The following is a 23622-nucleotide window of genomic DNA, read 5'->3' on the forward strand; positions in this document are numbered from 1 at the left end:
GGTAGCATTTAGTTAGGGATTATTGGCCACAAACATCATTATTACCTTTTTTTGTTGTTTTTTTTTTTTCCAGATAATGGTGTCATTAATTTTTATTTGCAGAAAAAAATATTAGGATAACATCATGTGTACCATGAACCAAGATAAAATAAACTTGTACATGCACTCCATATAATCCATAACATAGTTAATAAGAGACAATGCCTCCCTAACTTTTATCCTGGTGCCGCCACATGGCGCCTCCAGGATCCGACAAATGGCTTTTTTTTTTTTTTTTTTTTTTTCCAATTTTGAATTTTTTTTCCCTTCCAAATATCAATATATTTTGTATAATTTTTTTATGTATATTATAATCATAATTACCAATACTATATCAATAACATATATTATCATTTTTTTTCCCGATCTTTAATTTTTTTTCCCCTCTCTCATCAATATATTTTGTATATATTTTTATTTCAACTTGAACCCTGGTGTCGCCAGGCAACGACACGTGGAATTCATTTTTTTTCCCTTCCGATTTTGATTTTTTTTTACTTCCGATTTTGATTTTTTTCTTTCCAATTTGATTTTTTAAATATTTTGTATATATATTATAATCATAATTATTAATAATATATTATACTATATCAATAACATATATTATCATTTATTTTTTTCCGACCTTGTAATTTTTTTCCCTCTCTCATCAATATATTTTGTATATATATTTTTTTCGAACTTGAATCTTGGTCCGCCAGGCAGCGACACGTTGAAGCCATTTTTTTTTCCTTCCAATTTTGATTTTTTTTTTACTTCCGATTTTGATTTTTTTTTTTTGCTTTCCAATTTTGATTTTTTTTCCCTTCCAAACATCAATATATTTTGTATGTTTTTTTTATGTATATTATAATCATAATACTAATACTATATTATACTATATCAATAACATATGTTATCGTTTATTTTTTTCCCGACCTTTAATTTTTTTCCCCTCTCTCATCAATATATTTTGTATATATTTTTATTTCAACTTGAATTCTGGTGCCGCTAGGCAGCGACACGTGGAACCATTTTTTTTTCCCTTCCGGTTTTGATTCTTTTTTTACTTCCGATTTTGAATTTTTTTTTCCTTCTTTCATAAATATATTTTGTATAATTTTTGTATGTATATTAATTTTTTTCCTCCCTCTGTTATCAATATATTTTGTATAATTTTTTTATGTATATTATATTTAATACAATTAAAAGTCTAAACTTACTTTATTTTACTTATTTTTCTTTTTAAATTTTTTTTTTTAAATATTGCTGACTCGCGCGTAGCGCGTTTTTTCAACTAGTATAATAAAGTGTGCGAGAGAATATTTCCACCAAAAAATGCACACATCAACAATCTATGATGGTCTCTTAATACAGTGACGGATCTAGAAATTCATAGAAAAAGGGCACAAACAAAAAAAAAGTAATCAATATTTTTTTAATTCACCAAACAAAACGTTTAACATATATATGATGATAAACAACATAATATTATGTAGCAACGTACATATTATAATTGCATCCGACGAGTTTTCATAAGCTGAAAACGTTCTATAATTACTTCATTGTCGATGCTATCAGATATTTCCTTCTCAACATACACGATCAAGTTGTCATTCATGAATCGGTCTCCTATGCTATTGCGTAAGCGATTTTTCACAAAATTCATACTAGAGAATGCTCTTTCAACTGATGCGGTAGCGACAGGAAGAATTAATGCAAGCGTAATAAGCAAAAAGACTAAAGGATATACTTTATCCTTTTTTGTCTCGACCATCTTCTTCGCAAGATCTCCAAGCCCTTGCAATCTATCAAAGTTCTCATTAGAGCGCACATCAAGAATATATGTTTCGAGTTGATCTTCAAGTTTCAAAAGCTCAATAGGAGAGAAGTCTTCTTGATAAATTTGAGCAAGACGAATAAATTTTTGCTTGTCATAACCACAAAATGAATCATTGGGACACAAACATGTTACACATAAAAGAAGCTCGGTGTTGGCCTCTGTGAAACGATCATTCAACTCTTGAAGTTGCATATCAATAACTGAGTAGAACAAGTCCACAGGGAAATAATGCATATTCGTAGGATTTTGAACTTCACGTATTGATCTCCCTCGAGCTTTAAATACACCATTCATGTCGGGAACATCAATTCCGTGTTTTTCACAAAAAGAAACAACTTGATCATAGAATGCTTGCCATCCCTCATCTCGCATCAATTTTAATCTTCGCTTGGATAATTTCTCCAAAGTCATAGCATTCACGATATCTTGATCCCTTCACGATACCACGCCAAAAATTGTGCAAATAAAAATTAACTAAAGCTTGTAATTAGAAAAATTTCAAATCACGACTCACAAATCAATCATGTTCGGGTCACAAAATTGTAAATGATTTGCTAACAAAAGAATGACATAAAAAAAATGATTGTCAACCAGAAAAGAGAGTAGGAAAGAATTTGGTGGACATTTTGTGGACTGAAATCAAGGTTTTAAATTCCGCGGATTTCGGTCGGAAACCGGACCGGAAACCGGACCGGAAACTGTTTTTTTGAGAGTTTCGGTACTGTTATGTACAAAACCGAAAATTTTCTTAGATTCCGAGGAAACCGTTCTGGTTTCTGGTATTTTCCGGGGAATCATTTCACTTTCCGGTTGTCTTCAGGCAAATTTTCACGCATTCCGATGGAAATTTACTGGTAAGTAGTCAAATATCGGTAATTCTTAAAAAAATGATGATATTTAGTGTTGTTCACGAAATTTATCGTTAGTTTTTGATGATTTAGTTCAAATTCTTAGTTTCTAACTTCATTATTATGTTTAATTGGAGTTTGTATCCAATTTTTTTGATTACATCAGAAAATATGGTTTAGATTTGAATGTTTTTTTTATTTTTATTTTTTGTATTTTAATTAATTTTAGAATATGAAATGTAATTAGTTGGTTTTTAACATGAATATTATCATTATTTTGATTTTATACTATTATTGTAGATTTTTTTAATTTTTATCTTATGTTATGTATGAATTTTTTTAAAAATATTTATTCACTACATTATTCTCGGTAAGTATGATAATTGACGATATTTCTCGACAGTAACGGTATTCTCAACGATATAATTTTGCTTTTTTTTTTTTTTGAATTTTACAATATTTTTATAGTTTATCTTCGGATATCAGTAAAATCTGAGTCCCGAAACGGTAACCGTAATAGTATTGGGATCATTGATTGAAATGAAAGTAAATAGTAGGAGGTCTAGAAAGTCATGTGGTCAAAAGGTTTTGAAATGGAAATAGAGAGCAGAAGGGGTTGTGAGAGTGGGCATTATTTGGGGAAGCAACAGCCATGATTAAGATTATTGGCCTCCCCTGATACCCCCACCCCAACTCATCATCATATTCAACTTAAGTTAACACACACTCTCTCTCCCCCCTCTTTCTCTCTCTTCTCTCCAAAAACACACCACATCCCATTCTCATCACTTATCACCTCTCTCTCTCTCTCCTATATAATCTCTCTCATCTCCTCTTCCTCAACAACATCCGTTCCCACTCTCTCTCTCTCTCTCTCTCTCTCTCTCTCTAGAAAACTAGTTATTTTATTGTCATTTTGTTTTCCTTCGTGCAAACAAACAGTATAGTGATGATGGTTGAGAAAGAAGAACATCTGGGTCTGAGCCTGAGCCTGAGTTTTCCTCACCACCAGAGGAAGCTCAATAACGTCCCTTCTTCTTCTTCTTCTTCTTTCAACGTTAATGTTCTTCAGAAACCCACTTGGAGTGAGGCCTTGTTTCATGCTTCTCCTTCTCCTAATACTACTGCTACTACTATGGGTATAGATCTGAATCGCTCATTTCATTTGCAGAGATCTATTCATGCTCACAAACACTTTCTTTTAAACGCTTTTTTTTTTGGGTGTTTTTTAATCGCACGTACTCCAAATGAAAAACCAACTTTCGAGACCACTTTTTTTTTTTCTTAACTTTAACAAGATCAGAACCAAGAGAGACTTTAAGAGCGTTCAAAGAACTCGTTATCGGAACTTCACGTTATTATCACAAAAACATAGTCACTAAACTCTGTTTTCTCTGAATCTTCAGATCGGAGTACGGATAACTGCAGAGGCGAGACTACGAGGTCGTTCCTCCGCGGGATCGACGTGAACCTGTTGCCTCCGACGACGGCAGATTGCGGCGGCGCCGGCGACGATTACGCCGGAGTATCGTCGCCGAACAGCACAGTGTCGAGCGTGAGCGGAAAGAGAAGCGAGAGGTCGTCGGACCAGATCGCCGCCGACGACGAAAACGACAACGAGAACGAGCTTTCCCGGGGAATCAGCGACGAAGAAGACGGAGAAACTTCCAGAAAGAAGCTCAGGCTGTCAAAGGACCAATCAGCTGTTCTCGAAGAGAGCTTCAAAGAGCACAACACTCTCAATCCCGTAAGTGTAAAAAAAAAAAAAAAAAAAATCTCATCCAACGAACACAAGATCCGTACGGATTCTAATCGAATTTTGATATCTTCAGAAACAAAAGCTTGCTCTAGCGAAGCAGCTGGGTCTGAGGCCGAGGCAAGTGGAAGTGTGGTTTCAGAACAGAAGGGCAAGGTCGGTATTTCATTGGATTTCTTCGCTTTTGATGACGTCATCAATGATGATCATCTTAATAAAATAATTACTTGGATAACAGGACTAAGCTGAAGCAGACGGAGGTGGACTGCGAGTTCTTGAAGAGGTGTTGCGAGAATCTGACGGAGGAGAACAGGCGGTTGCAGAAAGAGGTTCAGGAGCTGAGAGCACTGAAACTTTCCCCTCAATTCTACATGCAGATGACCCCACCGACCACGCTCACCATGTGCCCGTCCTGCGAGCGCGTGGCCGTCCCCGCCGAGCGCGTGGCCCACCACTCTCGGCCCATCCCCACTGGGCTCTGGCGAGGCCCAACAACTGCTTCCATCCAGCCTCGCCCTTGAGTGGAGGGTGTTTTCGTCATCTTACCTATTTAGAAGAAAACAAACTGTGAAAAAAAAAATATGAGAAGAGATAGAAAGTAAAAAAGAAGTAAAGGAAAAGTTCTGAGTGGGTTTGAGAGATATGGTGGTTGGAACTGTGATTTGGTGGGTTTTTTTTTTTTTTTTTTTTTCCGACTCATCATGGTCCTCTTTTGTTGGGGGGTTTGTCTCCTAGGATTTTAGATTAGTTTTTTTTATTATTTTATTATTACAAATACTAGTTCTAATCTGGTACACAGTACACCCTTCCTAGCTTGCAACAATAAAAGAAGTGGAACCTTTTGGAGTGATCGATGTGGAAGATGATGGTACTTTATGGCTGTAAATTAGTCATGTTCTAATAATCAATTTCAATCTTGAACTTTTTGAAACTCAAGATTATTTCTTTATATTTAATTATATCGAACTTTGTTCGACGTAACACGCCCGTTTAATTGTTATTGTGTCTGGAAAAATATATATTAGCAAGTCATTCAAATGGTTAAGCCTTGAATCTCGCTTGTTGACTTGTTTTGTTTAACATTTTACAATATTCAAATCCACATAATTTCGTGGGCATTTATGGATATCTCAAGGATTGTGTGTCCCTCGTGTGGCTTCGTTGATGGGTTCAGATTCGGGCAATTTTGATGGACCCCAAGATCTATTTATTTTTTCTTTCGAGAAATAAAATAAATTTCGTTTAGATAAAAGAGTATACAACTCTAGTACTGCCGACTCCTCAAGTCACGTATTGATTTCAAGATAAATTGACGTCATTGATGTAACTAATAGGTAAAAGTGTTCAAGATATCCAAATGTGCGCCAACAGTAAATATATCGAGCACGAAACTAGCTTAAAATTAATGAATCTATACCCATCACGGACTCTATAAATGTTGGTTTAGAGAAAAGAGTGAATGACAAAGGAATTGTGCTCAATGAAGAGAATTCTCATTACTATGATCTCAACGATTCATACACTATATACTCAGATGCAACTTAAATCTATCTAATCGAATGCATAACAGAATTGCCTACGTGGCAGAATTGCTTACGTGGCTGTGCCTACGTGGTTAATATATAAATAAGCTAGCGTGCGTTGCACGCTTAGCTTTATACACTAATAATAAATAACAAATTCTCCTAGACAAGAAAAAAATGATTATGGAAGCAAATAAACAATCAATAGGAAGACCTAATTTTGTGTGATTTTGGCTGAGTGACTGGTTTGATTTTGTTTCTCAACCCGTTATTCTTGTGACAGAAGAAGTGATTCGACTTCAGCAACTGTATGGTTCAACTCGCGTCTCAATCAAGGTGATGAATTAGTCATATTCAGCGCTGAGTCCATCGAAGATCGCTCCGATGTGTGCATCGACCGTGACAATACGACCTACCGAGCAAAGTAGATATACAAGACTCTTGATTTTGAGAAGGAATTCATTTAGTGAGAGTGAATCCTTTTTGGTGCTTTCAAGGAATTCATTCCGTTGTTTAATTTTAGTCCTCGTTTGGACTGTGAAGTATTGTTGCAATGTAGACCAGATTTTGTTCGACTCATCGCATCCGATCATGCGTGTGAGAAGACTTTCAGTCATAGAGGAGAGAAGCCAAGACATGAGGAGTTGATCTTGTCTCTCCCAATCGAGAAAAGCTTGATTGATCTAACCTGATCTTTCATCTACAGTGGAGAGAAACTTCGCTAGTTTAAATGTCTCCGTGAGAAAGGATTGGAGATTGTGACCGCGAATCACTGCAGAGACTTGATGATTCCACATAAGATAGTTGTCATTGGAGAGCTTAATCGACAACGAATGAGAAAACACCACTGGTCCGGATTTTGCCGCCATTGAAGACGAAGCTCCATCAAGAGCCGGTGATGATTCGATTCGAGAGAATCTCCGAGCTCTGATATCATATTAGGTTTAGAGAAAAGAATGAATGACAAATGAATTGTGTTGAATGAAGAGAATTCTCATTACTTTGATCTCAACGATTCACACACTATATACTCAGATGCAACTGAGATCTATCTAACCGAATGCATAACAGAATTGCCTACGTGGCATAATAGAATTGCCTACGTGTCTATGCCTGCATGGCTAATATATAAATAGGCTAGCGTGCGTTGCACGCGTAGCTTTATACACTAACAATAAATAATGAATTCCCCTAGACAAGAAGAAGATGATTATGGAAGCAAATAAACAATCAATAGGAGGACCTAATTTTGTGTGAAGAATGAGCCACCACCGCGTCAAATGTCGAGCATGATCCAAGGAGTTACGTCGTCACACACTCTTTTACAAATTAGCCCCTCTAAACTTTTTTTTCTTCTTCATATTAACACCATAATCTACATTTTTTGCTGTCCCTCACTGTATCCATATCCTCAACAAGCAACTCATGCCAAGTCCGTTGCCGATACTCAAAGAAAGATCCACACACACACACACCGGTTGCCGATACTCCGGTGTATCTTTTGTTGTTTATCCATATCTAGAATGAGACTAGAGGTAGAATCACCATTGGACGCCGTTTATTGTGAAACACCTATACGTAACAATAGTTTTAGCCTCCTCTACAACCGTTATTACAATAATTGTATTTTGAACAACCACTTCGACAGATCTTCAAGAGAGCATTCACAAATCACCTTGTCTCCAGTATCTCTAGTAAGTCTTCTCCAAGAAACCTAGAATTTCTTTAGGTAGTTTTTATTTTTATTTTTTATTATTATACAATTAGGCATATAGGACTTCGGTGGAGTTTTAGAATATTTTGGGTCTTAATTCCCGGTTCGCTAGTAATATATCTAGACATGCATTTGTGAGCGACACACTGAAATATTTATATAGTTTTCTTAACATTTATTTACACACACACACACTGGCCAATAAAATATTGAAAAATATGGCAAAATTAATTCAAGGAGTTTTAAAAGTTTATACAGCTTTTTGGCGCTCCTTTTTTAATTATTAAAGTTACGCTACAATTTTTTCAAGTTATATAAAAAAAAAAATCTTCTTACACTTGACCGAGTGTATATTTTATAACATTTTCAGTGATTAGGAGAAAATGTATACCATCCTTCTTAGTGAATATCATATATACTAGCATATCACTGTCACTCTTTTTGTCCGACCACATCCCCAGATATATATTTTTTTTAATAGATATATTGATGTGATAATTCTTATATATTATGAGTTGGAGAATAAGTCTACTTTTTTATGTGATAATTCTTATATATTGGTACACAATTAACAGTATTACGATATTATGAGTTGGAGAATAAGTCTACTTTTTTATTTTTATTTTTTATTTATTTTATTTTTAAACAATCATCAGTGAATGTTAATTTTTTCTTCGTTCCAGTAAAAAACTTGTTTCAATGATGTTTCTTCTTTCAATAATAGCAATATAAAATATGTCGTCTTCCATTTTGGAGAAATTTGAGTAAAAAATGAGGTTTTTTTTAGCAAAGTAGAAAATGATATTTTTGAAAACAAGTTATGACAATAAATTGCAATATTATGTCACAACGCAATTTGAGGACTTGGTTTATTTGAAATAAGATTTAGGTATTCGACGGTTGCTCTTATTTTCAGAATCTAGGAAAGTGGCTATTTGACTGTTCACTTGATAGCTTGTTGTGTTTAGCCATTTTTTGGAAAGCAATATCTTATGTCGTGTGACATCTTAAAGCGAAGTTTTTATGTGTTTATTTTTCCTTCCAATACTTACATTACTTTACTTCAAAAACTAATGGATATTGCTTTATTTCTATGGCATCTTAAATGGATTATGTGTACTAACATTTAATCAAATATTGTTAGAAGACAACATAACTTGATTATTAATTTTTTTTTCTTTAAGACTTTAATATAATTTGCTAACATCATAAAACTTTTCATCTGCAGAAGTTGAGTTGTGATTAGGCATCGAAGAGAACATTGTTGAGCCGACAATAAATTTATTTAATACTAATAGAGCCATAAAAGATGATGCGATGATAAAGAAAAATAAGCAGTGTGAATATAGAATGGATTGCGATGCATTTATCATTGATTGTGCCTTGAATATATAGGCATATTTACAACAGATTATAACGTAATAATGGGAAACTAATTAACGCAGTAAAAGCTGATAACAAACTAGCCTAATATACAAAACTGATATAGCTAAAAAGTAGGAAACTCTTTAGGCGTGTATTATGGAGAATATATCGTTCAACACCCCCCCTCAAGTTGGAGCTGGTGGAGAGATATCGATGACGCCCAACTTGTGTAGTAAACGTTGTAGCGTCTGGGCACCAAGTGGCTTGGTGAAGATGTCGGCAAGTTGGTCGAAGGAACGTAGATAAGACGGCGGAATTAGTCCAGATAGTATTTTTTCACGAACAAAATGACAGTCGATTTCAATGTGTTTGGTGCGTTCATGAAATACGGGATTCTCAGAAATATGAATTGCAGCTTTGTTGTCGCAATGAACAGTGATGGGGTGAGTTTGGGGAAATCCAAGTTCCGACATGAGAGAATGAAGCCACTGAAGTTCAGATGTCAGGGCAGCGAGAGCGCGATATTCGGCCTCAGCGGAAGAACGTGAAACCGTAGGTTGTTTCTTAGTCTTCCAAGAAACAGGGCTGGAGCCTAGCATTGTGAGATATCCTGTGGTGGATCGGCGAGTATTAGGGCATCCTGCCCAATCAGAATCTGAAAACCCGATGAGAGAAAGAGTACTAGAGGCAGGGAGGAGAATTCCATGACCTACTGTACCTTTTAAGTAGCGAAGCACGCGGTGTGCCGCATCAAGATGAACCGAGTGAGGTTGTTGCATAAATTGGCTGAGTGTATTGACAGCAAATTGAATGTCCGGACGAGTGACAGCCAAGTATAGGAGACGACCAATGAGACGTCGGAAAATTGATGGGTCCGGAAGGGGGGTTCCGTCAGTGGGGCGAAGTTTGAGATTTTGTTCCATTGGAAATAAAGAGGGACGAGAACCAATCAGTCCGGAGTCAGTGAGAATGTCGAGCGTATATTTTCGTTGACATAAAAATATGCCCTTTTTGGAACGAGAAACTTCGATACCAAGGAAGTACCGGAGATGTCCAAGGTCCTTAATTGAGAAGGAAGAAGCTAAGAGAGATTTTGTTTTGTTGATAAAAACGTCATTATTTCCTGTGACAATGATGTCATCAACATAAACGAGGACGAAGACAGAGATTGCGCCACGAATATAGGTAAATAGACTATAATCAGAAGTTGATTGACGGAATCCTCGAGAAATGAGGGTGGATGAAAGTTTGGAGAACCATTGACGAGAGGCTTGTTTGAGACCGTAGAGGGATTTGTGCAGTTTACACACTCGAGTGTCCCCCATGTGAGAAAGACCAGGTGGTAGTTTCATAAATACTTCTTCATCCAAGTCGCCTTGTAGGAAAGCATTATTTACATCAAGTTGATGGAGAGGCCAATTTTGGATTGAGGCAATAGAGAGAAGAACGCGAACAGTGACTAGTTTTGCGACAGGGGCAAAAGTATCATGATAATCGATACCTTCGATTTGAGTGTATCCCTTGGCACATAAACGAGCTTTGTGGCGTTCGATCGAACCATCATGATTAAATTTGAGTTTAAATACCCATTTACATCCAATCGCGGTCTTGCCGGATGGTAAAGAACAGAGTGTCCACGTATTGTTGGTGTGGAGAGCTTGAAGTTCAGCGGTCATGGCATCACGCCATGCAGTAGATTTAACCGCTTGAGAGTAAGTTTGAGGTTCAGAGTGGAGAAGAATATTTGTGAGGAAGGCACGATGGGAGGAACTGAGATAGTCAAATGACATGTAATGCTGAAGGGGAAATGGAGTTGATGGTGTAGAAGTGACATTACATACATAGTCACGAAGATGTGGTGGAGGTTGACGAACACGATGAGGGTGATCATACCGAGGTCTTGGGCATAAAGCCTGAGTTGGTGATTCGGTGATTGGGGGATCAACAATTTCATTGTCGGTCGGAGTGGAAGTTTGTTCTGAGGAGCTTGGATTCGATTGAGGTGAGAGAGGACCATCGTCATCATCAATGTGAGTAATTGTGAGATCGGTCGGAAGGTTTGAGATGTCGCGGTATGGAAATGTAGATTCATGAAAGATGACATCTCTTGAAACGTGGATACGATGAGTAGATGGATCGTAAATACGGTACCCTTTCTGACCATATGGGTAACCAATGAAAATGTATGGTTTGGCTCTAGCATCGAATTTATGTTGAATATGCATGTTTTTGGCAAAACATAAACATCCAAAAACACGGAGCGAAGAGTAAGATGGGATTTTCCCAACGAGGAGTTCATGTGGAGTTTTGAAATTGAGTAGCGGAGTAGGCATTTTATTAATGAGATAGGCAGCGGTGAGAACGCATTCTCCCCAAAAGGATAAGGGAAGGTGTGCTTGAAAGCGTAATGCGCGGGCTACTTCGAGAAGATGACGATGTTTGCGTTCTGCCACCCCATTTTGTTGAGGAGTGTAGATACAACTTCGTTGATGAACAATCCCTTGGGTATGAAACCAATTTTGAAATTTAGTGGAGAGAAATTCAGTACCATTATCAGATCGAATGGTTTGAATTTGTGGAATAAAAATTCCTCCATTGCCTGTATTGATTTGGGAAACGGAGGATTGAAATTGACGTTGTATTTGATTTGTAAAATGAATGAACATATCAAAGGTTTGGGATTTTTGCTTTAATAAGTACACCCAAGTACAACGTGAATAGTCATCGACGATAGTGAGAAAGAAACGTGACCCATTTTTAGAACAAACGGAAAAAGGTCCCCAAATATCGACATGTAGCAATTCAAAACATTTTGAAGAACGGGTAACACTTAATGGAAATGAATTGCGCGATTGTTTTGCTTGAGGGCAAACATCGCAAATAAAATTCTTATTAGCAACAATATCCGGAAAATGCTTAACAAGAAAATGAAAACGAGAATTACAAGGATGTCCAAGGCGTGAGTGCCAAAGATCAAATTTTTTGGAGTGCTGAAATGAAAAAACTGAATTTATTAAATGAGTGACATCCAAGTAGTAGAGCCCTTGTTGCACATTACCCCGACCAATCGTCGTGTTCTTCGAACGGTCCTGAAATAAACAAGACGTGGAAGAAAATGTTACATCACAATTGTGTTGACGTGTTAATTGTGAGATTGACAACAAGTTGAATTTGAAGGATGGAATAAAGAACACATCCTTGAGAATAAGTGAAGATGTACACTTAACGATACCGATGTGAGTCACCGATGAATACGAACCGTCAGGTAGTTGGACACAAATATTTTTACTTATAGGAGCATAAGAGGAAAATAGTGATAAAGATGTACAAATGTGATTAGATGCACCAGTGTCAATGATCCAGCTAGGGGATGTACAAGAAAGCGACGTACCTGCTAAATTTGCCGAAGCATCATTGGACGAGTCTTTGGCCAAGAGAGACAGCAGACGGTTGTATTGGTCGGCTGTGAAGGAGGTCGCTGGTTGTACCGAGCTTCCCGCGGGTGGTCCCGAGGGCTTTGCAGGTGGTCCGGAGTTGCTTTGCCGCTGATCTTTGTTGGGGAAGCCATGGATCTGGTAGCATGTCGCTTGAGTGTGGCCATGACGGTTGCAATGATCACAAAAAGGGCGTTGGCGCTTTCCGTATGAGCGATTGTTTGGAGCTGATTGCTTGGCAACATGAAGGGCAGCTGAATCGGCGGAGACAGTGGAGCGAAGGTTGATTTCTTGTTGCTTTTCTTCTTGGCGAACAAGGCTGTAAATTCGCTGGACTGATGGAAAAGGTTCCATCAAGAGGATTTGGCTTCGAACCGCCGAATAGTTGTCGGTGAGACCTTGTAGAAACTCCATGGCTCTGTCTTGATTTTGTTGATCGACTAGCCATTTTGCGTTACCGCAAATGCACGGAGGCATCGGAACGATGCTGGACAATTCATCCCATAGGGATTTGAGTTTAGTGAAATAAAGGGAAACAGTCATACCATCTTGTTTGAGCACGGAAATGGAGTGCTTGAGTTCATAGATCTTAGGAGCATTTGACTGCGAGAATCTCTCCTTGAGGTCAATCCAGATTTGACTAGCTGTCTCAGCGTATAGGATGCTAGGTCGTATCTCGGGAGAGACGGAATTGAGGATCCAACTGCTCACAAGGTCATTGCAGCGTCCCCAATTGACGGCGGCGTTCGCGTCGGTCGGCTTGGACGAGGAGCCATCGACGAAACTGAACTTGCTTTTCGCCCGCAGTGCCATGGTGACCGCTCGGCTCCATGAACCGTAGTTGTCGCCGGTGAGAATGGGCGTGACGAGGACAGTGGACGGACTATCGGAGTGATGAACCGCGTACGGGTTGGATTGATTCAGAGGATCAGCGACAGTGGCTTCACCGGACATGTGCGTTTCTGTGGCGTTCACCTCGCTGGACATGTTGATTGACTGAAAAAAAAAACGTTGATAGCTGATATAACAGCAGAGATATATGAATGTGAAAGAAAAAAAAAATACTTTGATAGTTGATATAACAGCAGAGATATATGAATATGATTTCAATAAATGCAGAGATATATTTTCGGCACTGTATATGCCAATACTTTGATTTTGAAATGTGCCAGAGGACGTATATCAAGATATGATAATTGATATGACTGATATCATGAATGGCAATGAATTAGATATTGATGGAGACAATCAATGAGAATTAAATGTTATAGCATATGGGAATATAACGCAGGAATGGAATATCGCAAAGATAAAAGGAGATAAAAAAAAACGCAGAAGGAAAGAATCTGCTCTGATACCATAAAGAAAAATAAGCAGTGTGAATATAGAATGGATTGCGATGCATTTATCATTGATTGTGCCTTGAATATATAGGCATATTTACAACAGATTATAACGTAATAATGGGAAACTAATTAACGCAGTAAAAGCTGATAACAAACTAGCCTAATATACAAAACTGATATAGCTAAAAAGTAGGAAACTCTTTAGGCGTGTATTATGGAGAATATATCGTTCAACAGATGAGTTATAACTTATGCTATAAAGTTTGGTTTTTATTTATCTAAATTATGATATTGAGAAAGGAGATCTTGGACAATACTTAAAGGCTTTCAACTAGTTGTCTTGCTCTCGAGAATATTCCATCGGATTTGGTTCTCGAATCTGATTTGTTTTTTTCCTCCATAATTCTAAAATTTTGCTGTCTTTGAACTACCATTTTTCCTTTGGTCACATGGAATAGTTTTCTAATAACAGCGATTCTTATGATGTTAGTGGAGTTCTTTACTTCGAAAAGCTTATGAATGATTTTCTCAAAAGGTTCTGATTCTGATTTGAGAAGTTGTTTTTGAGTTGCATAGCTGTAACTCATTATTACGCCATGAATTCTACATCTGCAGTGCATTTGTTTTCGTTATACACAAATAACGTCAATGCTGAATTTCTTTTGGTGTCTACTTTGCACATATTAATTTGGGAAGAAAAAAAAATGAGAAGCCAACAAGAGGATATTCATTAAATAATAATTTCCAAAGAAATTCTCGTTATGTTGGTTCTTTATGGTTTTAATATAATTATAGTTCAAAAAGTTGTTGTCACGTGCGCAAAATTTTAAGTCTTTGAATTTTTAGTACCAATTTTGTTAGAGATGTGATCGGATTTAATTTTATGATCTTGCGCGATTCCAATAAAGTTATTATTCGATTATGATAACATCTTTATAGGAATTTGATTATCGAATTAACCTTTGTTTCACAACGAATTTACTTTCTATTGACTTTGGTTTTGTGCTATTCGTCATTGTGCTCGAGTCAAGAGGAAATTCGCAATTTCTTGCGTATGTACTAGGATTGTTGGTGTGTATTGTGCATTTATCGCTGAAGGGTCTTCAAGAGATGATCACGTGGATGTGAGAAGTGAGAAGATCTATCATCGATCTAAGGGGAGTTTAGGTTGCAGTTCACTATAAAATTGAAAAATTAAGGAAATGACTGCTTGAGAGAGAATTTGCAAGTCTTAGTCCATATTGTACTTTTATTGGTCAATAGTTAATTACTTTATACAATCGGACGCACTGCTATTATAACAAATAAAACGCAAACTAAAAAAACAAACACACCTTCTTGGCAGTAAGCGAAAGCAACAAGACGGCGATATCGTTGAGTCGATTGAGAAGATGGCACGACTCCTTGACGGGGACTCCAACGATATATGTGCTCATTCTCCTGCGGACCCTTTGAAGCCACCGCAGGAGGATTCTACTCAGGCTTCAAAACCCAACTCGACCACGATCGTTTCCAACGCTCAGGATTTGGTCGTGATCCCTCTTGATTCCAAAGCGGCGCCCCTCGGTATGGAGGGCCGCCGATCGCAATGATTGGCGTTTTTTGGAACGTCCAGGGACTTGGCAGTCCCCGGACGAGGAGAGCCCTCCAATCGCACTCTCACTCAATCAAGCCCGATTTAATTTTCTTATCGGAAACGAAATTGAGGAAGAGTACGGCTGAGAGGGTTCGTGTTTACTTGGGGTTTGAAAATTGTTTTACTGTGGATTGTGTTGGAAGGAGCGGTGGCCTTATGGTTCTCTGGCAAGATTCGATTGGTTTTGCGGTGCAGTCTTATTCGAGATATCACGTTGCGGGGGTCATCGCAGAAGATGATGGGAGATGTTGGAACTTCCTGGGTCTTTATGGCGATCCGATTGTCTCCGAAAGGAAATGCTCGTGGAACCTAGTCCGGAGACTTCGACCGGGAGGGTCCCTACCTTGGCTCGTGGGGGGTGACCTGAACGAGGTGGCCTCCAATACGGAGTTAAGTGGAGGACGTACTCGTGGTCCGGGGCTGATGGAAGATTTTCGTTTGATGATGGAAGACTGCGATCTCTTGGACTTGGGTTTTGATGGTGATATCTTTACATGGAGACGTAGTGACAAGCCGGGCAGCAGCAAGGGCCGGCTCGACCGCTGTCTCATGAACCCGGATTGGTCTAACATGTTCCCTGACGCTCAAGTTCGCCATTTGGAGTTTTGGGGATCGGACCATAGACCACTCCTTCTTACTACTTCGAGATGCTCGGGAAGGCGCTTTGAGAAGGGGCCACGCCGATTTTTCTTCGAGGAAGCCTGGTGCCAAGAGGAGGAGTGTGCCGAGAAGATCCGGAGGGCTTGGGAGGGGGCGAGAGACGGTCCGGCCAGCGAGAGATTGAAGGCCTCCCTCCAGCTTTGCCGAAACAACCTTACACACTGGGGGTTGGCAAAACGGAGGGGTTTGAAGGGAAGGATTGAGGAGCAGAAAGAGATCTTCCGTATGGTGAGTAAATCTAACTCGGGAATGAATTTTGAGGCGATCCGCAAGGAAGAACGCCAACTTGATGCTCTCTTGGAGAAGGATGAGATGTATTGGCGTCAGAGGAGTCGGGTTACTTGGATGAAGTGTGGAGATAAAAACTCGAGGTTCTTCCACCGGAAAGCGTCCACGAGGAAAAAACGCAACACCATCAAAGGTCTCTACGATGAGGCTGGAGCTTGGATTCAGGGGGCGCAAGGCATCGAAAAGGTTATTTCTTCTTATTTTAAAGACATTTTCTCTTCGGCTAACCCATCTTCGGAAGCGATGGATTTTGTGTGTGATAAGGTGACTCCGAGAGTTACAGAGGAGATGAATGCAGAGCTGCTCCAACCTTTTACCGGTGAGGATATCAAGCGCGCGGTGTTCTCGATGAATGCCATTAAAGCCCCGGGAGCGGATGGTTTCCCGGCCCTGTTTTACCAAAAATATTGGAGTGTGGTCGGGGGTTTAGTCGAAGAGGTGTGTCTAGGGGTGCTTAATGGCGGTAACTCGGTGAAACAGCTCAACAATTCCATCATCACTCTCATCCCGAAGGTTGACAACCCAGAGAGGGTGAAGGATTTTAGACCGATCAGTTTATGCAACGTGGTTTACAAGGTGATATCCCGCTGCCTAGTTGAGCGCCTAAAAATTGCTATGGAAGGTACCATTTCGGAGAACCAGAGTGCCTTCGTGGGAGGACGGCTTATTTTTTACAATGCGATGATATGTTACGAGGCAATCCACACGATGATGAGAGGCAGGTTTGGCAATGGGGCGTGCGCGGCTTTGAAGTTAGATATGGCCAAAGCCTACGATAGAGTAGAGTGGCCTTTCCTCGAAGCTATGATGATGAAGCTTGGATTTGATGGGCGGTGGGTTGAGATCATCATGAGATGTGTGAAATCGGTGAGCTATTCCTTCAACATCAACGGTACAATCCATGGTCAGGTAACCCCGGGTAGAGGCCTTCGACAAGGGGACCTGCTTTCACCATTCCTCTTCCTTTTCTATTCGGAAGGCCTCTCGTGCCTCTTTCGGGTAAGTGAAATCCAACGGGATATTCGGGGTGTGAGTTTCGGCTATGAGGGGCTGTTTATATCTCATTTATTCTTTGCGGACGATAGCATCGTTTTCTTTGAAGCCAATAGAGAGGAGAGCGAAGTGGTAACTCGGTGCCTTTCGGCATACTCGGAAGCCTCGGGCCAAGTGATAAACTACTCGAAATCGGATGTTTGCTTCGGCTCCGAGGTGGATGGGGCTTACGGGGCTGATCTTGCGCGCCTGCTTGGAGTTTCCGTTACACCTTGCCACCAGCGATACTTGGGGCTTCCCACGTTTACGGGAAGGAGGAAAATTGAAGTGTTCGCTTTCGTCCGAGAAAGAGTCTGGGAGCGAATAAAGTCATGGCGAGGACTTTGGTTTTCTCAAGCTGGAAAAGAGGTTCTCATAAAAGCTGTCCTTCAAGCTATTCCGAGTTACGTTGCAAGTTGTTTCTGTCTCCCCCGACACCTTATTGACTGCATTCATAAAGCGGTAGCTAGCTTTTGGTGGGGCGACAACGGTGAAGAGAAGAAAATACATTAGTGCAAATGGCAGGAACTCGTCGTCGGAGGGGGGGTCTTGGCTTCCGGGATATCGGGAATTTCAACCAAGCACTTCTAGCCAAGAATATGTGGAGACTTATGCGTAGACCAAGCAGCCTTGTTCATCGAGTCCTTAAGGAGAGCTACTTCCCGGACAGCGAGGCTCTTCACGCTACGTGTGGGCCAAATGGGTCGTTAGTGTGGCGTAGTTTGTGTTGGGGGAAAGAGCTCATTATTGGGGGCTCGAGATGGAAGGTTGGAGATGGTGAGTCGACGACAGTTGCGGGTGATAAGTGGATCCCCCGGCCCCCTAGTTTCCGTCTTTTGGATCCCCCCCCGATCCCCCTGGAGATGAAAGTGTCGGAGCTTCGAACTACGAGTGGGGAGTGGGATAGACCACTTATTTCTAATATGTTCTCTAATGAAGATGCGACCACTTATTTCTAATATGTTCTCTAATGAAGATGCGAGAGCTATCCTTGGGATCCCCGTGAGCCGTTCCGGAGCCCTAGACACGCTGCGGTGGCACTACACAAAAGATGGCGAATATTCCGTTAAGAGCGGATACCGTGTTGCTACGTCCGCAGCGGCCACAACGGGCCCTTCATCCCCCTCCGGTAATATTGTTTGGTGGAAAAAACTTTGGGGTTTACAACTCCCTGCCAAAGTTAAGCTCTTCACTTGGAGGGTGTGTAAAGGGTGGGTCCCGGTGCGATCGGTGCTTGAACGGAGACACGTCACTAAAGATGCTCGCTGCCCGGTGTGTAAGCACGGTACGGAAACGATTTTTCATGCCTTTTGGGGCTGTCCATGGGCTCGAAAAGTATGGAAAATCGGGGGCTTCGAGGAGGTGGTGCGTGAAGCAAATGGTGCGGACACGGTAGGCATTTTTTGGAGAGTTATGGAGTCCTTTAAGGTACGTGATCTTGAATTCTTTGTCGCTTTGATTTGGGAATTATGGAACCACATGAATAATATTTGTGCCGGGAAGAGCGCGTGGGCGCCGGGCAATCTCGTGGAATGGACATGCGGCTACGTCGATGATTACCAAGGTGCCTTAAGCGTCCACAAGCAGCCCAAGGCTGCTGTCCAGGCTCGGTCGTGGAAACCCCCGCCGGAGGATATGATTGCAATCTCGGTCGACGCGGCTATCGACGCGCATGAGGATGTGGTGGGTGTTGGATGCATTGCCCGGGACTCCAGGGGAGTGGTGTTGGCGTCTGAGATCGCTGCGAGGAGCCAAGGACTATCCCCTCCTCATGCGGAAGCCACGGCGATTCTTCAAGGTATGTTGTTTGCGTGTGATATGGGCTGGAAGAAAGTTGTCATTCAATCTGATTGCATGGAGGTTATCTCGGCTATTCGGAGTGGCGTTATCCCGGTGACGGAGCTAGGAACGATCCTTAGCGACATCAAGGTCTTGTCTTCTAATTTTTTGGTTTTGGATTTTCTGTTTCATTCTCGTGATTGTAATAGAGCCGCCCATAATATGGCTCGCTTTGCTCTTATTCATGCTGCGGGCGCCCGGTGGTTGGGACTCGTGTCTCCTTGTGCTTTACAAGAGGTCGTGAACGACCACCGTGGTATTAGCCCATGTTTTTAACCACGGTATTCCTCCGCCACCTAAGTGAGGGTTTAATATAATCTCCGTGGTCCCGTCCACGTTTTCTCAAAAAAAAAAAAAAAAAAAAGAACAAACACACCAAGATAATAGTGGTTCATCTATAACCGGGATAATTCACTTCGAGCTCAGTGAAAAGCTCTATCCAGTATATCATAGTCACACACCATCAACACCTTCCTTACACTCATACAATCAAATCTGAAAACCTCTTCTCAAAGCCACCGAAATCTGACTTGTTCTTTACAACTCAAACACGAGAGCCAACCAGGAATACTTCTCCACGAACGATCACAAACTAACTTAAGAACAAACCACAATTATTTTCAGAATTTTCAGAGAGAAAAGCATTAAGAGAAAGGATGAGAAAATAAATAAAAATGTTGTTTATTTTTCCTTTTGCTTAAGCCGTGTGTTTTTTGTTTTTTTTTTTCTCTTTCAGCCAAGCTAGGTCATATGGTCTCTAGGACCAGGCATGGGCCGCCTTTAAGGGTGTTAAAAGGATTTTCTTTAGCCCACTAATATAAATAAAGCCCATAAATAATTTAAACTCACAATACTTCAGATAAAATAAAAGACAAAATTAAAAGAGTTTTGTAACTAACTAAGCCACCTATAACGTTAGGTTTGGGATCTAACTTATGTTTGGAGTTTTTTTAGGGAAATAGCCAAACGTATTAGGTGGCAAATTACGTTTTACTTTTTTGTCCTTCAATATTTTAAGGTAGTTTTTTTAATTATCCTTCTATATATTTTACTTTTTTGTGTGTGTGTTAATGTTGTTGACACGTTTTTTTTTTCTTTCCTTATGTGTTGGTATTTTTTAGCGTGAGGGGGTTAATTAAAATTAGGTCAATTAACTTCTATATTTAAGGGTGTTATGACACGTTTTCTTTTTTTGTTTGTGCGTGTGTTTTTTTAATTCACGTATTATTCTTCACATAATATTTGTTGCTGTTTTTAAGGAAGCAGTTAGCTTTTAAATTTTGGAACGTTTGAATTTTTGAAACACAAGCATTCTCACGTTTTTTTTGTTGCAGCTGATTTTATATAGCAGAAGAAAAAAAAAAACTGCGCCTGAAGAAACCATTTGTTTCCGATGGCTTCTGCGTCTTGGTCGTTGGTGAATTCTAGTATGTTTTCTTGTTTTTTTTAAACGTTAACTTGGTTAGAGGTGGTCCTGTTAAATCACGTAATGTACATTGTTTAATTGTGTAATTTCGTTCCTCTCTTGCTTATTAACGTGTATTATCATTAAATAGCCCAATAGGCTGATTGTTAGATGAGCTTTATTATTTAGGGTTTAGTTAGACTCTGATTAGGTTTTCCTGATTGTATGTGTATAAATACCCCTTTATTTGTTAATGAGAATTATTCATTCCGCATATTATTTTGCTTTTATGGTATCAGAGCCACAAAATCGCAAACCCTTCCCTAAACACCTCTAGAATTCGTGACCAAACTCTCATGGCCGATTCTAATAATTCCAGCTTTACTGGAAATTCCTCTAAGTCTGGTGGAATTAATTCTATCAACCCAGGCGAAAATTCTTCTCTTTCCCATTCCATTAATTTCATTACTTCTCATAAGCTGAATGTAAGTAATTTCATGGAGTGGTCTCAGCCGCCAAAGTCTCAACCAGGCAGCCCTAGAGCTTCATCATCAACTAAAGATCAGATTTCCTTCTCTAAGGACAACTTAGAGCAATTGTTTAAGCTATGGTCATCTCATCAGCCCTCATCAAACCTAGCACACAAAGGTATTCATGTAGCAGCCCTAAAAACCACCCTAGAAAATTCCAATCCATGGGTTTTAGATTCAGGTGCTACAAACCACATGACTGGCTCATCTTATCTTTTTCACACATATTATCCTTGTTCTGGTCATGAAAAAGTAAAAATTGCAGATGGTTCTTTTGCTGCAATTGCTGGGAAAGGTTCAATTATTTTATCCCCATCAACGACCCTATTAAATGTCCTTCATATTCCTAAACTTGCCTATAACCTGATCTCTGTCCATAAATTGTCAATTGATTCACAATGTAAACTCACGTTTGTGCCTTCTTGTTGTGATTTTCAGGACCTAAGCTCGGGGACGATGATTGGCAGTGCTAAAGAATATGGAGGGCTCTACTACTTCACATCCGAGAACACCTTGAGTAAACAAATTAAGAAACCTCATTGTTCTAGTTTATTTTCAGTATATGATGAAATAATGTTATGGCACTTTCGTTTAGGTCATCCAAGTTTTAGTTATTTAAAGCATTTGTTTCCTTCTATGTTTCAAAATAAGAATATTGATCTTTTGCAATGTGAAGTTTGTTAATTAGCAAAACACAAAAGGTCTAGTTTTCCTACTTTGAAATATAATCCATCAAAACCTTTTGCCTTAATTCATAGTGATATTTGGGGACCATCACGTGTAAAAAATATAACTGGTACACGTTGGTTCATTACTTTCATTGATGATCATACTAGAAACACATGGATATACCTTTTAAAGGATAAATCTGAGGCTGAAAACATGTTTAAAACGTTTTACAAAATGGTTGAAACTCAATTTAATAGCCGGATACGATTTTAAGAACTGATAATGGTAGAGAGTACTTTAATAAAATCCTTGGTGAGTTTTTAATTGAAAAAGGCATAATCCATCAAAGTTCTTGTGTTTATACACCTCAACAAAATGGAATTGCCGAAAGAAAAAATAGACACCTACTTGAAGTTACTCGAGCTCTAATGTTTTCAATGAATGTTCCAAAACGTTTTTGGGGAGATGCTTTACTAACTGCTGCATATCTAATTAATAGAATGCCTAGCAAAGTTCTTAGCTATAATACTCCCATTAAAACACTAAAAACGTATTTTCCTGAAAATAAATGTTTCACACATCTTTCTCCAAAAATATTTGGGTGTACTGCCTTTGTTCACATTCATAATCATGAACGAGGAAAATTGGACCCTAGAGCAATAAAATGCATCTTTCTTGGTTTTTCACCAACTCAAAAAGGTTTTAAATGTTATGATCCCAGCTCGGGTAAATTCTTTGTAAGTATGGACGTCACATTTTTTGAAAACAAACCATTCTTTGAGAAAAACTCTCTTCAGGGGGAGATAAATGGTAATGAAGAGTGTTTTTGGGAATTAAATCACACCTTGCCTAATTCTGTACCTTTACCTACACGTGTGCCCAATGTTATTTCATCATCTAATGAAAATAGAACTGATTCAATTGAGGAACCAAGTACTGATTTCCGTGTTAACTCAAGAGTGCAATCAGAGAATGAAGTAGAAACTCCAGCATTGTCATCATCAGAACCGAGCTCAGGCAAAGGTAACACATCTCCTATCATCCATAATTCACCCATAGCCATTGAAATGAGTGATGAGTCAGAAAGCCTAGATGAGTCAGAAAGCATAGATGAGCCTATTGCACTTAGAAAAGGAACCAGAAATTGCACCACTAGAAAAGCCGAAAAGTTTCCCATGTACCCTTTATCTAATTATGTCTAATATCAAAACCGTTCTCCTACCTTTAGAGCCTTTACCACTAATCTTATGACTGATGAGGTTCCTAGTTCTATACATGAAGCTCTAAGTAGTCCTAAGTGGAAGGAAGCTGTTTTAGAGGAAATGAGAGCTCTTAAGAAGAATGAGACTTGGGAGATGACTGAGTTACCTAAGGGAAAACGAATGGTTGATTGCAAGTGGATCTTTACTATCAAGTATAATGCTGAGGGAATAATTGACAGGTACAAAGCAAGGCTGGTTGCTCGTGGGTTCACTCAAACCTATGGGCTTGATTATGAGGAGACCTTTGCTCCGGTTGCCAAGCTCAACACAGTCAGAGTTCTGCTCTCTCTTGCCGTGAATCTTGATTGGCCTCTACGACAATTTGACGTCAAGAAGGCCTTCCTCAACGGAGAACTAGAAGAAGAGGTCTTTATGCAGCCCCCTCCGGGATTTGACCAGAATACAAATGGGAAAATGTGTTTCCTAAATAAGGCGTTATATGGGCTCAAGCAAT

General features: G+C 39.5%; 1 protein-coding gene across 1 annotated transcript; it reads left to right on the forward strand.

Annotated features, from left to right (window-relative positions):
• Nucleotides 1–3530: 3530 nt before the first annotated feature.
• LOC149404514 (homeobox-leucine zipper protein HAT4-like) lies at nucleotides 3531–5412 on the forward strand. The gene is made up of 4 exons (XM_089606259.1): nucleotides 3531–3848; nucleotides 4116–4456; nucleotides 4542–4621; nucleotides 4704–5412. The coding sequence occupies exons 1-4, from the start codon at nucleotides 3659–3661 to the stop codon at nucleotides 4984–4986; spliced, it is 894 nt and encodes a 297-aa protein (XP_089462385.1). The 5' UTR covers nucleotides 3531–3658; the 3' UTR covers nucleotides 4987–5412.
• The last annotated feature ends 18210 nt before the right edge of the window (nucleotides 5413–23622 follow it).

Source organism: Urtica dioica, chromosome 2 (genome assembly GCF_054948205.1).
Source record: "Urtica dioica subsp. dioica isolate 48M chromosome 2, U.dioica_male_clone48M_v1_H2, whole genome shotgun sequence".
Classification (NCBI taxonomy): domain Eukaryota; kingdom Viridiplantae; phylum Streptophyta; class Magnoliopsida; order Rosales; family Urticaceae; genus Urtica; species Urtica dioica.